The 18,925-nt window shown below is 38.4% G+C and overlaps 1 protein-coding gene across 1 annotated transcript in view; it reads right to left on the reverse strand.

Moving 5' to 3' along the window:
- SELENOF (selenoprotein F) overlaps nucleotides 1-18,925 on the reverse strand; it is a 45,673-nt gene that overhangs the window by 8,782 nt on the left and 17,966 nt on the right. The window contains exon 3 of the mRNA XM_020988754.2: nucleotides 4,005-4,068. Coding sequence (XP_020844413.1) covers nucleotides 4,005-4,068 — 64 coding nt within the window. The remainder of the gene's footprint in view (nucleotides 1-4,004; nucleotides 4,069-18,925) is intronic.

The following is an 18,925-nucleotide window of genomic DNA, read 5'->3' on the forward strand; positions in this document are numbered from 1 at the left end:
TAAAACCACAAATCCCTCCATTTCAGGCAGTGGTATTTTGAAAATTGGTTAATAAAAATGCTTGGGTAGCACTATCACTGGTGTGACTGAATGTGGTTAAAAACCAGTTGAGATTTTAATTTTTTATCCCCTTCTGGGGCAGCTGAGACGTTCATTTACAATTAATTTTGGATGGCATAGCTAGCTGAAGTTCCACAAACTTAAAGACAGGAGGTGGCGTGCTGTGGGTGATGAACAGTAAAAAGGCTGGGAAAGAAAGTGAGACAGGGCTAGGCTGGGAAGGATTTTAGAACAATGATCCACCAATCACTCTAATTACAGAAGAGTATATTATTTCTAATCAAGGAAGATATCTAATATTTAAGAATATGAAGTATTGCTGACAGACAACAAAATGAGTTCAGTATCTGCATGTGAGATGGAAACTTTCAGAATATCTTCAGCTTTCAGCTGTTTTTGAGGGGTTAACTTAATTATTGCTAAATTAAACATATTAAAATACAGCTTGCCTTACAGAACTTGCTTTATATAAACAATAAACATAATTTCTCTCTGGCATGCATTAGTAAGGTGACAATTCTTTTTTTTTTTTTTAAGGCAATTGGAGTTAAGTGACTTGCCCAGGGTCACACAGCTAGTAAGCGTCAAGTGTTTGGTCTGAGGCCGGATTTGAACTCGGGTCCTCCTGACTTCAGGGCCAGTGCTCTATGCACTGTGTCACCTAGCTGCCCATAAGGTGACAATTCTAAAGAACATTTACATGTTTTGAAAAATTTTGAAATATATCAAACATATTTAAAGACTACAATAATTTCTATTTACAGGAAAGCTCATACTTTATTAAAAGTTAAGTTACAGAGCAAAATACTTGGAATTAATATAAAAATACAAGTGTTCAAGCTGCACAGATTACATAATTATCTATTCTGAAATCGAAAGAGCCATGATTTTCTAAGTGTAGGGAACTCCTAGGGTAGGAACACCCTCCACCACCTTAGATTTACAGAATGTACCCCTCTATGACATATGGGTAAACTTAAGGTTAACTGAGAATTCCTGGGCTCCACAGCCAGTAAGTACCAGAGGGAGGACCAAGTGTTCCTGACTCTGAACCACTACTGCTTCTCATTACCTAAAGGTACATGCAAAACATTATCAAATGCTGATAATCCATACTTAAAAAGACTTTAAAGAATAAATACCAGCATCAGTTGAAGAAGCTATTGAAGTCATAAAATTAGACATTTTAAATAGTGTGACTAATTACTTTGAATCAAAACTGTTTCCAAACCTAGTGAAAACAGAAAATCCTGTAGTCAAAAAAAAAAAAAGACTCATGTAATAAATTATTAGATGGAAATCAATACAATTAGGAAGCAAAGGTCTTCAAGTAGGCAACAGGTTGTAGGAATAAGAATGATCAAAACCATCATAATGATGGTTGAGATAAATAATCTCAATCCCTCCTCATTTTAGTTGATTACACCCGTTGATTAGTTCCTATTTATTTTGTATATAACTTATTTGTACATAGTTGTTTGCATTTTGTCTCCTCCATTGGTTTGTGGGCTCCTCGAGAGCAGTGACCGTCTTTTGCCTTTCTTTGCATTTCCAGTGCTTAGCACACAGTAGGTGCTTAATAAATGCCTAATGACTGACAAGAAAAGTCAAGATATTGAATAGTAGTACCATTTTGAGATTAAAGTTATCTGAGGAAAAGAAAAATCATGCAAGGTGAATTTTTTTGGGGGGAAATCAGAGGCTAAAGCTTTTATGTTTTAGGTTCTATTAAATGAAAACATGCACTTAATCCAATATGCAGTGTATTTAAGTTGCCTTGCAACTATTTACAGTTTGCATATGAAATGCCCCCAAATCATCTTTGTTACAGGTTTCCCGGCCCAACAATAGGACCAACTGGCTTAATGATAGGTCTGGATACAATAAGATTATTTTATGGACTCTTTCGGTCTAGTTTTTTTCCCATTGTGACCCCACTGAATTGTGCCTAACAGTTCTAAATTTGTCCTTCACAAAGTTAGGATATAGTTCTACCTCTATCCTGAAGTATTCTAGATCAAGAATAACTCAGTGTTATCAAGCCGCTACTATGTTTCACTTACTGTGATAGGCATTGGGGATAAAAAGTCAAAATTTTAAAAAAAGTCCCCAACCTCAAGAAGTTTATATCCCACTAGAATAACTTTTAGTTTAATCAGTCACGTTAATCCCTCTCCAACCCTTAACCTTTCCACTCATTCTTTTAGCAGTCTTATTCTTTTTCTTCCATTCAACAAATGACCTTGTCTGTATTTTTAATCAGTTTTAGCTAAAGAATTTCCAGTGTGTTTTGCTAAGTGTAAGTGTTTCACACCAGCTGAAGGGAAATAGCTCCTCTCTTTGTTACAGCACAGGGAGCTCCCTAACGTGGTTCTGTGGCTCCTCTCTGGAAGGCTTTTCAGACAGTTCTGACCTACACCAAACTGCAATGGAATATGCACGCTGATACCGTGATGACAGGGCCCAAGGCTGTGTAATACACATGTAATGTGTTAACCAGATGCATGGCTGAATCTATTCTCATTACTTTGCTAGATTTAGGGGACAAAAATGAGCCATATTTTATTCAACAGCATTCTAGGTTAGCAATAAAATGTATATGCTAAATGGGTAATTATATAACACAGTGAACTCAGAAATTAATCCTGTCATTGCATAAAAAAGGAAAAGCACACTTTGGGTATTAGGCAGGAAGGAAACTAGCATAAAAATATCAAACACAAAATTAGCACACAAGTATTCAAGAAAATCAAAAAATGTTGGCATTTTGCAAACAGTGGTAGAACTTCAGGTAAACTCAACTTTGTAAACTATATTTCAAGTGACCAGAAGAACAGCAGCAGAAAACCTTGAGCCCTTTTTATAGTTCAAATATACCCCTAAAATCTTAAAAATTTTCATATAAGCTACTTTCTTCCAAATGAATATCCTTTAGAGTTCATTACATACTCTCTTTCACAAGAGTCAAAACCCCTTTCTGTAATCAAATCCTCTGGGAATTCACTTCAACAAACAGGAATGAAATTCCAGGTACACACAAAGCATTCTGCTGGGCCCTGGGAATAAAGACATAAACAAAATGTTCCCTGTCTTTGAGGGGCTTGCCTCGTCCTGGGAGAGGGCACATACATATGACAGGGTAAACAGAGGAGAAAGAGCCTAAGCACCTGGGGCTAGGTGTGAGCAGGGATGGGGAAGGCTTCACAGCAGAGGCACCTGAGTCCACCTTAAAGGCAACAAGAAGTCTGATACATGGAGATGGGATGTCAGATTTGGAGAACTGGCCAGGACCTCAAGGCTGTTGAGGAGAATGGTGGGAAATGAGAGAGGTGGGATCCTTGACTGTGGAGGGTCTTTAAAGGATATGCAGGCAAAGGAGTCTGTGTTTGATCACAGGCAATTTGGAGCCAGCGAAAGAATGTGAGTGGATGTATGTCTTAGGTACGTTATGATGGTTGGAGTGAAAAGAGAGACTTCTATAAAATTCCCATTTTACTCCTGGAGTATGTACATGTTATTTAAATGACTCTGAACATAAGTCCTTTTATAAAGCAAACAACGGACTGTTTAGCTTCCAGATCACCAGCAATATAAATGAATAGATTTTGAGAAACATTTCATGAAATATGTAGGACTTGTTATCTTAAAAAACGCTTATTTCTCTTGGTAATTATGTTACGAAAATGCTTATTTTAAACGATTTACTTTAGTCAAGAGGCACCATGCCTTAGCAAGTACAGAGTCAGGAGGTCCTGGTTTCAGTCGGCTCTGACAACATCTTCATCCAACCCTGTCACTTAGACACTCAGTGCCTTCAACATCTCTCTAGGACTATAAAAGGCACAAGCACTGTAGCTCCCCATCGGCTGATAAAGTTTTCAACCAGGGAGCTTCCTATGAATTTACAGGTTTGGATTTAATCCCTACATTTCAATTTTACTTACCCTGGACTTGAGGGAACCGCCCCAATTTTCATCCACACACTTCAAGAATAGCTCCTGCATACAGCTATGAGAGGAAAAGCAGTGATATTTTAGTGACAGAAAACATCATGTGCATCTAAAACCATGCACAAAAACCTGGAGTCAATATTTTACACACTTGTGAGGGATCAGTAGATGTGCAGAATAGTGATGGCTGACGTGTGTCACAACAGCGTCAGCAAGAGTGGCTGATTTTGGTGTATACTTCACACTCTGGAGACGCAACAGACCAGAAAACGCTGAACTCAGAGCCAGAAAAACCGGGATTCAAATTTCCCAGCCTGACATGAGCTGAGAGACTTAGATGGACTCTGAGGTACCTCCCAGCTCTAACTCCATACACCTATGATTATTCCATGGTTATTTTACTAGGAAGTAACAAATTCTTTACAATTAAATCCTTATTACAAATCCTATATTTAAAAAATTTGAAAAATTTCAAATCACTGGAATTATTTCATAAATTAACAGAAAAACTATTACTATAGGTGAAACATAGCATAAGGAATTCAGATATGTAAATTATTTTCACCATAATGAAATTCTGTTGAAAAGGACACTCTGCAAGGATTTATATTTCTATTCTGCAGGATCTCAAAAATACCAACAGTTGATCACAGATTCTTACAACAAATCAAGAATAAACAAATAAGCTGGTATTAAGCACATATTGAAGAAACCCTTCCCACTGTACCTTCTCCCTAGCTCTTGAACTTTTTTTTGCATTTTTTCAAAGATAAAATGAAATGACCAAAACAAGAGCTCAGTTCATATACAATCAGGCCAGGACTGTAGCCAGAGAAGGCACAGGACTGTATTCAGGATTTATTATAACCAGATTAACAAAGCATTATGTCTACATGCCATCTTATAAGATATAAAAATATCTTTGTGACAGAGAACATTTGTGCTTATTTATATTCACTGTCCTGGAGTTTCTGTACTTATAATGACCCCAGAGGGCTTTCTTTTTCTTAATTTCCCTAGGATGATCTGAAGGGTAGCAAGGAGTAATGGGGGGATGCCTCTGATAACGGCTATGTGAACCAATCCCTTAAGTCACTTCCCTTTTTAGCGTCCCAGCTATTATTACAAGTTGCAGAATCATTGCAGATCTGCATTGGTAAAGGAGATTTCCCTGTACTAACAGATTCCTAGGTCCTGAGGCATTTCACCCCCAAATATTCCTATTTCGTTGGCTGGAAGGGACCTGAGAAGCTTTCTAGCCATACCCTCCATGAGGAAACCAAGACTCAAAATTCAAACACAGGCCTTGGACTCTACCATTCTTTCTACTGCACTGGGCTCCTGTTTTATCTCATCAACAGAACATAAGCTCTATAAGGACTATTTTTGTCTTTGTATCATGGCGGCCTTGCAATGTTTACTGAATTGAATCGAAGTAGCAAGAATCTTTCACGTGTATAGCTAAACATTAAAAAAAAAAGATACATGTACTACTGACTTTTTAATGGTGAAGTAAAAGAGAATCATCTTTACTTCCAAAACTGTGGTCTGACAAACATTTCTGGCTGGCCTTTCCTTCAGATTTTCTCTTCTAGCTGTCCCTAGCGGGTTCTTAGATTCCTAGTCTGTTAAATGAGGGGAGGGAGGGGCAAGATGAGATGATGGCTTAGGTTGTGTCCAGCTCCAAGATCTGAAGACTCTTATTGTGATACTCCGTACAGTATCCTTCAATGTTAAAAAGAAACTTAGGACAGTGGCAGTTGTTACTGAAGAAGCCGTGGAAAATGTAAGGAACCAAAAAATCTCCAGGGCAGAATAAAATTAACCTCAAAAAACTGTCCAAAACTGTGCAGAACATGAATACTTGTAGTCTCCTGGAAAAATTCTACCGGAGACTATTAGGTTTTATAGGAGAAAAGTGTCAATATCAGGAAGTATGAACTGGTAAACTGTAGATCTTTGAAACATTTTCCAAACAAAACTAGCACAGAGGAAAGCCAGGCTTATGGTAAGGGTGACCAATTATCTGGGTATCTCTTAGAGATTGCCTACTCAAAGCAGAGCATTTTATAAATCCTTGAAATGATAACTAGTTTATCATTCAAAATAAGAATGAAGCAACGCAAAGGAAATGAGATCCTGGACACGACTTGGAACAATAATGAAATGGATTGTGAAATAAAAAGGTAAAATTGGGAGGAAATGACTATTCCACTGAAAATCTGTAATATTACAAGGAGGGGATTCCTAGACACAATTCCCTACTTTAGAGAAGATTCCAAAAAGTCTGGAGAAAAGCTAAGTAGGGTCCGTGGCTTGGTCTAAACCATAGCTAGTATATTGCATTCAATTCTGGGCCCCACATTTTAGAATCGACAAAGCCATGTTACACCACATTCAGAGGAAGGAAAAACCAGAAGGCAAGGGGCCAGGAAAGCATATCATATATTGATCTGTTCAGAGAATTAGCGCTATTTATCCAAGAGAAGAGTACATGTTAGGGAACTTGCAACAGAATGTTCTTCAAATTATTCTACTTGCCCCAGGAAAAGAGAACTAGAAAGTTGCAGAAGGTCAGATTTTGGCTAAATATAAGAAAAATAAATTTTTCTGATAGACACTTCTTAAAAGGATGAAGAGGGATTCATGCTTCATGAAGGGGCTGGAGTAGTGGACTTGAGGTCATCTAGGACTCTGATTCTGTATTTGTTACTTAACTATTTAATTCAAGTTTTCTTAAATACTATTTGAAAAAAAGAATGCCAAATCTCATGATAGATGAAAGTAGAGAGTGTTAACTCATATTTGGATATTCCATAAACATTAACCTGTCTTTTAAATTGACAGTCTGCTTATGAATTCATTGTTCAAGAAAAAGGACTTGTTCTTCCATGCCGCACAAAGAAATTAACTGTAGACTGTGGTAAATTTCCAATGCTTTATAAAGCTTATTAAAACATTATTTTGATAAAAGCCCAAAGCTACTGCATTCAACTCCTTCATATCAACAGCATCTCTGACAACACACATACATAACAAACATAGCAGTTAACTGAAATCCACATTGCTGGTAAACAATCTAGGCTTCGGGGCAGTAAGAAATACAAAAATGGCAAAACCTGGAATTTCCTGGCTTTTAATGACTTTCAACCTTGGTATTATTTTTTTTTATACCATTCCACATCAAAACCTTCACTTTCTTCCTTTTGGGGGAATATACCAATGGTGGAAAAACAGCAAAACTCAAGTTATAGTATGTGCTCTTTGACCTCTCCCATTTTTCAGATTGTTGTTGTTCAGTCGTTTCACTTGCTTTGTGACCCCGTTTGGGTTTTCTTGGCAGAGATACTAGAGTGGTTTGCCATCTCCCTTTCCAGCTCATTTTACAGATGAGGGAACTGAGGCAAAGAGAGATAAGTGACTAGCCCAGGGCCACACAGCTATTGTCTGAGGCTGTATCTGAATTCAGCTCTTCTTGACTCCAAGTCTGTTGCTCTAGCCACTGTGCCATCCAGCTACTTGTCTGTTTTAGATTAGAGAATCTGTTTTATATAGAATTACAGAACCTCAGAGTTGGAAGGACCTCAGAGGATAATCTAGTCCATGCCAATTCTAAATAATCATTCCCTAAACAATAATTCAATTCAGTAAACATTTATTAAGTACCTACTATTGCCAGGTACAGTGCTAGGTGTTGGGGAAACAAGAAAAAGAAGACAAAGTGCTTACAATCTAACGTGGGAAGGACAATGAGGAGCAGGAAGCTAGGAACAGGGAAGCACCTTGTTCCGCATAGTTGAGGCCAAGCAGAGCCACAGAGGGCAAGTGGTGTGAGGTGGATATTCAAATTCAGCTCTATGAACGAAGACTTTGGGAGGAATTTGAGCGCCTCACCCTCCATCCCTCCAAAGAGAAGAGAGAGGAAGCTGAGGGAGGTGGGGAAGTGTTGAACATCCAAGGCTTGAGTTTGCAGCATAGTGATGAGATCAGAGAGGTCATATGATCTTTGAGGACCTCCAGTGAGGGGAAGCCCACTACCTCCTAAGGTAGTGCACACTGTTTTTAGATAGCACAATTTGTTTTTCCTTAATCATGACCAAATTTGCTTCTTTGAAACTTCCATTCTTCACTCTTAGTGCTGCTTTCTGGGGCCAAGAAGAACTTGAAGATCTTCGCAATGACACCTTTAAGTTTTGGATTTTCCAATCTCTACATTCCTCCTTCCATTAACTGAGGACTTTCCTTGTCTTAGTTACCCTCCACGGGACATTCTCCTGTTTCTCAATACCATTATTAAGATGTAGTCCCAGAACTGAACACAATAGATATTGCTTGACAAAGTACAGGGAGATGATCATATTACAGTTCTTGGCTGCCAGATCACACTGTTAACCAACACTGACTCCAGAGTCTATTAAAACACCCATATCTTTTTCAAATGAACTGCTATACAGTTTTTATTTTTATAACCTTTTATACTTGTGAAGTTGAGTTTTTGAACTCAAGTGCAAGTTTGGCCCAGCGTTCTAGCTGTTAAGATCTTTCTGGATCTTGACTACCATCCATGTCTGATCTATCCTTCCTAATTGTCACATGCAAGCTTGATAAGCAGGCCATCTATTTCTTTATTCAGTCTTTCAAAAAATATTTTAAACCTAATTCTCATATTGCTCATTTTAAATTAACTTCTTCTTGTCCAACTTACATTTACTAGTTTCTTCGATAAGAACTATTTTGGCAGTCAAAGATTATCTATCAAAAGGTATGAATACCTTCTCTTCCCCTCTAAAGATGAAACACACATAGTTCTCTCAATTTCTCACTTACTGACCACTGAAATTTACATAGCAGTTTAAAGATTTGCAGAGCATGTCATATATATGATCATTCTTAGCCTCATAAAAATGCCTCCATTTGACAGATGAGGACAATGGGGCTCAGAGAAGTTGTGACATTACCATGGCCACACTTTATAAACTGGGCCCTTCTGCTCTGCTGCACATAGACCGCCTCATGAACCCACAAGTACATCCCCAGAAATTAAAGTCTATTGACCCTCATCCATACTTTTTGTCATCTTTGCCAGTTTTCCAGGTATGAGGTAAAACTTTAGAGTTCTTTTGGTTAGTTTTCTATTACTAATGATTTGGAGCAATGTTTTATACAATTTACAGTTCTGAGAACTGTTTGTTCATATCCTTTGAACACGAATCCCTGGTGAATGGCTTTTATTTTTAGCAGATATTTCTTTTTTCTAAACACATTTTTTTTGGATGTCTCTCTTTTTTTAATCTAACCTAAATGTCCTCCCCCTTTACTGGGTTCTGTAAAATATTCTTTTAATAGTCTGATTGACATAGCATCAAAACTGCACCTTAACTTAGGTACTACTGGCATTTTTACTATATTGGCATGGAGTACTGAATATTCCTTTAGCTATTTAAGTTGTTCTTTAATTCTTTGAAAAGCATTTTGTAATTGAAATTCTACATATCGGCTCCCAAATATTTTATGCATTTTGTAGTCATTTTGAATGATGTTTCCCTTTCTAATTTTCCTCTTTGATTTTGCTATTATTATAATACAGAAATGCCATTAATTTCTATAGTTTTATTTTGTGTTCTGCAACCTTGATGAAAATATTAATTATCTCATTTTGTATCTTTGCTGGTTCCCTAGGACTTTCTAAGTAAGTCACTGTGTAATCAACAAAATAGGAACACTTTAATTTCATTCTGACTTAATGCTATTGCTAGCATTTCTTTAACTATACCAAATAACAGCAGGGAGTGGGTACCTTTACTTTACTCCTGTACACTGGGAAAGCTTCTAGTGTATTTCCACTGCATATGATGTTTACTTTTGGTTGCAGATATTTTATATTTAAAATAAAAAGAGATTCCTCTATGTCTACAATTTGTGTATATATATATATTTAAAAGCATACATGAGTTCTGTACTTTGCCAAAGGCTCAAAATATAATTATGTTGGTTATTTCCCTTTGCCCACCTTTGCAACCCTTGAATAATCCAATTTGGTCAAAAGGAATGATTTATTGGATGAATTTCTACAGTTTGTATGATAAGATTTTATTTAAAGTTTCTGCATTGATCTTGATCTATATAATTCTATGCTTTATCCTTCTCTGGTTTAATTACTAATACTATGTTTATCTCATAAAAAGGTTAATAGAATGCTTTCTGTCTCAATTTTTCAGAATAATTCACAAAGTACTGGTATTAATTGTTCTTTTCAAAGACTGATAAATTCCTTTTTGAATCCATTAAGGACTAAGGCTCCTCCACCCTTCCTTTACAGCTAGTTCTATTTCCCTTTCTTAGACTGGATCACTTAAGTGTTGTTAGATTGCATATTTTTATTTTTTTGCAGGTAATATTCTATGTCCTCAGTTTTATTAGTATAGAAACATGCTCACTCTGATTCTTAAGATCTGGTCCGCTTGCACTAGTGATACAAATGCTTAGATTCCTTAAGAGTCTGGCCACTATGGCAGGTCTTTAATAAACTTTGTCTCTGGCTGAAAGAAGGCTTCGGTTGAATTCATTCAGACAGGACCCACATATTGTGATTTTGAGGTCACAGCACCCTTAAGCCTTTAAACCTCAACATACGGTTCGCTGACTGGAAAGCACTGCTTAATCCCAAATTCTTCTCCAACCAAGACTGGAAGGCAATTGGGGTTAAGTGACTTGCCTAGGGTCACACAGCTAGTGAGTATCATGTGTCTGAGGCCAGATTTGAGCTTGGTTCCTCCTGACTCCAGGGCCGGTGCTGTATCTACTGCATCACCTAGCTGTCCCTGAACACTTCTTTCTTATATTCTCCTCTTTCCCTGTCCCTTGTCAGGAAGAGACCTGATGGTAAAATTGGGGAGCCAATTTTCTCTAGTTAAGCCTCCCATCTCCCTTTTCCCTCAGTGTACCAGACCTCCCCATGTTACCCTAGAAGTGTGGGAGACACTTGAGCCAATTGTCTGGGATTAGGGAATTCCGGGGAGAGTTACTTGTGCCACCCCAGCAGCTGTTCACCTCCGAGACCCTAAAGTGTCGCCCCATCACCTTATGTAGCCCTACCTAGGTGGCTTCTTTGGCTGATGCCGCAGGAACACTTAATTTCTTGGGCACTCGAGGCTATAGGGCCTCTTTGAACAAAGTTTAGATAGTGTATCTGGGCCACGAACTAACAACCACCTCTCGCTCCTTAACCTCCTCAGAGAGGAAAAAGACAATCCTGTCTGTCCCTGACTTAGCCACTAAGAAACAAGTTCAAATTTTTATAGGCATGGCTTGATTTTGTAGACTATGGATCCCTAATTTTGGTCTTATTGCTAAGCCCCTTTACAACTCTATTCAAGGTCCTGGTTCACTTCCTCTAGAGTGGGGCCTGGACGAAGCTAAAGCTTTTGAGACTTTGAAAATAAAATTGACCACCACACCAGCTCTACCCAATCTAGAAAAATCTTTCACTCTGTATGTTGATGAAAGGAGAGGACAGGCTTTGGGGGTCTTAACCCAGTCCTTAGGACCTGACCCCAGGCCAGTTGGTTACTTTTCAAAACAATTAGACTCCTTGGCTACCAGGTGGCCTTCACGCCTCTGGGCAGTGGCTGCTCCAACCATTCTGTTTAAAAGCCATCCAACTGACAGTAAGCTAGGAGAAAGCACCTGACAAGTCTGTCGGGCTTGCCCAACATGTACCCAGAGACTCTGGAACAGACCTGTGAATCCTTGGAGGACCTCAAGCTTCTGTCTGGAAAGGCCCCAGCCAACCTCCACAGGATAGGTGAAGAGCCAGTCCATACCAAAGCACACACAAAGATCAGACTCTGAACCTACCTTTCCGATATTTGTACTAAAACATCAATTAAGAACAACTCTCCAAATGAAGTGTGAAAATTGCACAAAGAAGGAATGTATTAAAAAAAGCAAACACTGATGCCCAACAAAGTGTATCACTTAATACACCAAACTTTAACAGTGAACATGAAGAAGAAAAGTGAGTTCCACAAGTTGGCTGATGCTAAAATATTTCTCAATGATTGCCTGGCCTATGACAGTTGTGTTAATGTGGAGGAAGGAATAAAAGTTTACCAGCAGAAAAAAAACAAAATAAATAAAAAAAAACATGCTCAGCAAATTCTGACAATTCTTTTTATTTCTTTTGGTTTTGTTGTGATTTCACCTTGCTCATTTGCCATTCTGCTGATTTTCTGTCCTCTTCTAGTCTTTTCAAAGAATTAGCTTTTAGTTTTATCATTTCTATATCCCATTTAGTTTCCAATTGACCTATTTGTCCTCTAATTTTCACATTCTTCATGTGTTTGTTTTGGGTTTGTTGGCTGTATTTTAAAAATGCACATTCAGTTCATCATATCCAGTCCTCTTCTAATTTGCTAATGCACGTTTTTAGCTATAAAGTTCCCCTAAAGTCTCCTTTAGCTATATCCCAGAAATTCTGGTATGCAGTTTCATCATGATCATTGTCTTTCATATTATTGTTTCTATGATTTGTTCTTTGACCCACTAATTATTGAAGGGTTCATTACTTAATCTCAATAGGCTGGAAATTTCCTGGGGTTCTTGATCATGTAGTCCAACTTTACCCCCTGCACTCCACATTATAATTTCCCCCCTACTTGTCACATAAACTCCTCTTTGGGTTCATGTTCTTCCACCCTTCCAGATGCTGGTTGCTCCTGGGAGCTATGATTCTTCTTCTGGGCTAAAGTTTTGTCCCTGGGAGCACAAAACTCCCTTAAGTATGGTATATCTCTCTAAGAACTAAATCTCTGTAGATTATATGCACTGTAAGGTCCCCATCTACCACTACAACATTTATCTTTCTTCCCATCAGGGTTTTCTTAAGTGAGACCTCCTCCTTGCAGTAAGTCAAGATTTTCTCTTTCTCCCACTTTCACTTTCTTCCTTTACCACCTTAGCTATTCTGTAGACCGTCTTTTTGCTGAGTACTCTGGAGTTATTTTCCCTTCGTTGTTTAATACTGACTTGATTAGGATAAAGCCCATCTCCCTTTATTCTCTATTTCCCCTCTCTCTCTGTCTAGTCAGTCCTAAAACACGAGCTGACTCACGAGGTACGAGGAGGGAGCTGTGAGGTTTGATCTGTGGTGTGCGAGGTCCCTTCCTTCACTGTGACTTTTAAGATTTGCTCCTTTGTCCCCTTGTGTTCTCTCAGAAAACTTCTTAACAGACCTGCTGTTATTCCTAAAAACAAACAAAACCCAAAATCCAAAACCATTACTGTCTGCCTCTGTCTGGTTTGGTTCCCCTTTTAATAGTTTTTACACATTTAGTTTCAAGTTTAGTTGCTTGTACTTTCCTTGGTATCTGTATTTTGTTTATTATATTTCTGCTGTATGAGGTGTTTGTAAGCTGAATAATCTTTTTTTTTTTTAAAGAACGCTTTAATTGTTCTTCTAATTGAAATCCATCTTTTATCGTTGATGATTAAGCCCAGGTTTTCAGGGCATGTAATTTTGGGTAGCAACTTGAACTCCTTTGGTCTGGTGGGTAATGAATAATCTTATTTTTCAATTTTTCCCCCTTTATGCTTGAAGTTCTTTATTTCTCCTGGTCACGTACATAATGTTTTATCATAAAAATTCTTAATGTTAATTACTTTAGTCTTGGAGCCTGAAGCATAGGTTTCCCCCCCTCTAGAGCTATCTGTGGATTCTTTGGATTGTTGCTTTGTTTTCTGTATACAGAAGCTCTGGATGGTTTTCTTGGATTATTTCTTGCATTACAGTATTCAGATTGACAGGTTCTTTTGGGAGGCTCATGATCCTAAAGTTGTCTTTATGTTACCTGTGTTTGAGATCAATGTCTTTTGCTGGCATAGAGATGTTGCATTTTTTAAAGCATTATTCCTTTTTGCTTCTTTTTCTATGAAATGAAGATTGTCCCTCCCTTCAGTATACCTGCATTCTCAATCAGATGTTCTCTCTTTCCCTTCTTTGGAGGACACTTGAAGCTGTGGATTCAAGATTTTCTATTCTGCTAATTATTTCTATATGTAGGACAAAAATTCTGCCGTTTCCCTCCTTTTATTCTTTAAAATAAAAAAAATTAGTTTCTCTCTGAAACCATTTGGAACATCCTGCTATGGTTCCATGCTTTCCTGGGAATCAATAAGATTCTGATTCACTATGTATTGGTTCAATTTTCCTTTGTTTTGCAACATTTACTAAGAGCATTTGCAGTAACTTGTGTTTTTTGGCAGTCACCTTCCCTTCTGTTTTCATATCTTTCCTGCTGATTAATGTGCCTATGCTCTAGGTTTTTAAATGAATTTCCCCCCCACCTGTGATATTTAGTATTTTTCCTCACCTGTGATATTCAGTATTTTTCCTAACTATTATCCATTAATTTTTCTTTACAATTATTATTACCTTATAATGGTGGGTATCTTAGCTGTTGGACCTCAAAGTCATCTCAGTCTCCTCCCACTCTGGCCTCAGCTAGATGCCAGTCCCTTTTCCTTCAGATGTGGTGTAGTGTCACATACATCCTATACCAGGGCCCTGCCTCAGTGCCCTCTGGAGGGGGCTACAGCTTTCCTCTATTTCCTCATCCTCAGCAGCATTAAGGTCTGCTACCTGTTGCCACACAATAGTGGGGTGAGGGCAGGGCCAAGTTATGCCGGTAAAGACTATAGCAGCAGGATGGAAACTGCTGAGGGGATCACAGAGCACAAGTTGGAGGGTTGGGTTGTGAGCCTTGCCAGAGTGTGGGGGCTGATGGTGTGTGTGTGTGTGTGTGTGTGTGTGTGTGTGTGTGTGGAACATTGTTGTTGAGTCATGTCTGACTCTCTGTGATCCCACGGGAGTTTTCTTGGCAAAGATATGAGGGTTTTGCCACCTCCTTTTCCACCTCATTTGACAGAAATGGAAATTGAAGCAATTGACACAGCTTCTAAGTGTCTGAGGCCAGATTTGAACTCAGGAAGATGAGTCTCCATGATTCCAAGCCCCGAATGTCTACACTGTGCTACCTAGCTGTCTCAGTGAGGACATCAGATATGAGCAGTCTCTGCCGTTAATTAATAACACTGTTACTCTGTTAAGCTTCTTGGTAGGAAGGTGATGCCATAGATAGAGATTTAGACTTATGAGTCAGGATGACCAAAATTCAAATCCCACCTCGGACTAGTTGTGTGACCCCGGGCTTCAGGTGTAAAATGGGTGTAATAATCACACCCACTTCCTGGGGTTGTTATGTAGACAAAATGAGATAATACTTGTGAAGTGCTATAAAATGCTAGCTTTTATTTCTTCCATATTGTTAGTCACTTGACCCAGGAGAACAGTTTGTCAGCTATTCTTAAAGTGACCTCCAGAAGCAGCTAGGTGGCGCAGTGGATAGAGCATTGGTCCTGGACTCAAGAGGACCTGAGTTCAAATCCAGCCTCAGACATATGAGACTCACTAGCTCAGTGACCCTGGGCAAATCACTTAACCCCATTGCCTCACCCAAAAAAACAAAACAAAACAAAAGACAAAAAACAAAACACCTCTGAATCATACTCTCGTAAGGTCAGTTGACATACTATTAAAATTTGAGTTAAGTATTTTTAAATTTTAGTATGGCATTACTACAATCCCTCAATTGTAAAACTTAATGGTTATTTTTTAGGCCTTGATGGCTGAGTGAATGCAAATAGGAATTGTTTCTCTTTTGGCCAGTAACCCTGTGGGTCTCCCCCCACTCCTTCAGTGTGAGATTATATATATATATGTGTGTATATAAATATATATATATATACATATATATATATACACACACATGTATGTATATGTATATGTGTGTATATGTATGTATGCATATATATATATATATATATATATATATATATATATAATTAAAGGAGTCATCCCTTGAATCACTTCTTAAAAAGGCCTAATCACTGAATGGGTATTGCCTCAGTCAAAGTGAGAACTCAGAAAGACCTTAGCTTGAAAAGGCGAAGGTCTCCCACTGTATGCTGGGCCATCTCCAGTTGCCCTGATCTACATCTGGCCACTGGACCCTGATGGCTCTGGAAAAGAAAGTGAGATTGGTGACTCTGCACAGCCCTACCTCACTCAAATCCAATTCAGTCGTAAGTCATGGCATCATCTTCCTGATGTCATGGTCCCCTTGGAAAATGAAGGCCAAACCACCCAAAATCAACATATGTCTCACATCTGTTTGGATTCTTGAACAATGTACTTCTCTACTTTGAATAAAATCTTCGCTAATAGATCATTGTTGCAATGTGTATTTAAAAAGATTATACAATTTCCTTTAAGTATGGTACACATATATGGCCCACGGGAAGGTTTCATATATAGGAAAAAGCAAAACTCTTTCTGTGTCTATGTCTAAATTATAATTCTACCATAATTAAAATCTTGTGTAACAACCAAAACGTTCATATTCTGACTGGGACGAATAGCTGGCCTATGCTATTTTCCTACTAGAGAGGTAGGCACAATTCAATCAAGTTCATTTATGTCACTGGACAAAGGAGACTTTGTGTGACATATAGGTTCTCTGAATCATTTAAAAAGCAAACAATACTGTATTTGTTAACTTCTATTGCTGTTGTCATCCCATTAAACTGGAACACAATAGTAAAATTCTCTGTGCTTGTTTGTGAACAAGAAAGCTATTTTATAGAACTACTTAGTGGGGGAAAAAAGCACGGAAGAGATATAAATGACTCAGTTTGTAGCAGAGACAAAAGAAAATGACTAAATCAGTAGTTAACACTATTGTGTTATGAATATCCTCAAATGTGTTCATTGTAAATTCAACTTTTGCTTTATCTTCATTAAAACCATCTCAGAGCAGGAGTGAAAGCATGGAAAGATTGATGTGTGCGTGTATGCATGGTGGTGGGTGGGGGATGATACCACAGGGAGGAGAGATGCTGTGCAATAAGATACTGGAAGAGAAGTGGCCACCACTACTTTCAATGAGCAGGTTTGGCTATTTTCCTATTTGCTTGCTGCAGTAAAGATCAATCTCTGAACTGCTGTTTTCTGAAGATGGCACCCAGGGCACAGAGTTGCTGCTGAAGTGTTATGTGTCAGGGGTCACACATTTAAACCATTTAAATGCAGGGGCTGGTGCAAGGTTCACCTAAGATCACCGGATCAGAGACTAAAAGTTAGAAGGGGCCTTAGAGCTTATCTAGTTCAAGTCCTTCCTCTTAAACCTAAGGCATCCAGGGCCTGGAAAAGGGAAGGCCAGACATGTATTAAGTGGAAGCATTGTAATTTGAACCTGGGTCCTCTGACTTCCAACCTAGTACTCTGCACAAGAGTGAAAACTTCCATACTATTAACAAAGTTTGTCTAAGTTCTTGGTTGGCTAGCTAACTTTTGTGCATACATGGGTGAGGGGAGGTACAGTTGGTAGAGGCCCCTGTAGGATTATAAACTCCATGGTGTTTCATTTTTCTATTCCCCAGCATCTACCTACCAGTTGCTGGAATTGTTAAATTTAACCATGATGTGTGTCTTGGAGTCTGTGGGACCGGTTCTGTTTCTGCAGATCTGTGGATTCTTTTGATTAGCTTTGTTTTCTGTGTTCACAAGTTCTGGACTGTTTTCTTGTATTCAAGTGTCCAGATTCTTTAACTTGCCATGTTTTGGGAAATTTATAATCCTTATGTTGTCTTTATACACCCTATCTTTAAGATCAATATGCTTTGCTTGTATGGTTATCTTATTTTCTTTGAACATTAACTGTGCTAACTGTGCCCTTAGCAGTGTCTGGCATAGAAGCAGGCACCTAATAAAATGCTTGTTGACTTGTCTCACAGATCTAAGGAGCAGAGCAGTAAGATTATTTTTCTAAAACTACCCTAGTAGATGTAGCAGAGATGATATTTGAATCCAGGTCTCCTTTCAAAGCAAATATTTCCCCTAATTCATAAGTGAGGAAAATGATGCTGGCACGCTTCTTTTGTACTCAGCTCAGAAGTCACCTCTACACAGAGCTGTCCTTAGTCTCCCAAATTGTCAGTACTCTGCTTCTTCAAATTACTCTATATTTTTTTTCAATGTGCAATACTGTATCCCTCCAACAGACTTATCAATTCCTTGTAAGCAGAAACTAGACCATGTTCTTCTCTGCACCTCCTCCTCATGAGAATAACGCTTTGCGCACAGCTGGCTTTTGAGTCTGCTCAGTTAACCTTTACACACACACCTTCAATTTTGTTTACCTTCTTGAAAAAATGACAAAACCTTATAAAGAAATCATTTTATACCTCTTAAAACCTTGTTACATTTCACTCTAAAAGTGTTCACGGGAAAAGGGCTTTGGTTCCTTTTTAAAAAAGAAAAACAATCTGTGCTAGACAGTGAGACCTGATGGGGCCTAACTGCACTACTGCCTCTTTTCTTTATTCATGCTTTGCTGGCAGGCAAAGGAATCTGAGAGAACATGGTACTGATTCCTACTGTGCAGAGAGTTAACCGGGAGAGCTTAGAAGGCAACTTAATGCTTCTGATTACGTTGGAAGTAGACAGGCCTATCATTAATGCAATCAGGGGAGGAGGGAAAGACTTCACTCAAAAGGTAGCTGTAACTCCAAGTTGGATAGACAATGAAGCCAAGGCCAAATCTGGGCACCAATTGGGTAAGTTTTTGGAGTGGCAGCATGGTGTAGCAGAGAGAGTGCATTTGAAACAGAAGTCAGGAGCACTTGGTTCAGTTTATGCTTGACACTTAGTAGCTGTATAACTGTGGCATTAAAAAACCTCTCTAAGACTCAATTTCCTCATCAATTAAAAAAGGGATAGTATCTACCATTTATATAGCTCCTTAAAGTTTGCAAAGCACTGTGGGAAAACTTTATGGCACTGTTTGAACCTAGACTCA

The sequence above is a fragment of the Phascolarctos cinereus genome, unplaced genomic scaffold (genome assembly GCF_003287225.1).
Source record: "Phascolarctos cinereus isolate Bilbo 61053 unplaced genomic scaffold, phaCin_HiC Scaffold_5;HRSCAF=322, whole genome shotgun sequence".
Lineage (NCBI taxonomy): Eukaryota > Metazoa > Chordata > Mammalia > Diprotodontia > Phascolarctidae > Phascolarctos > Phascolarctos cinereus.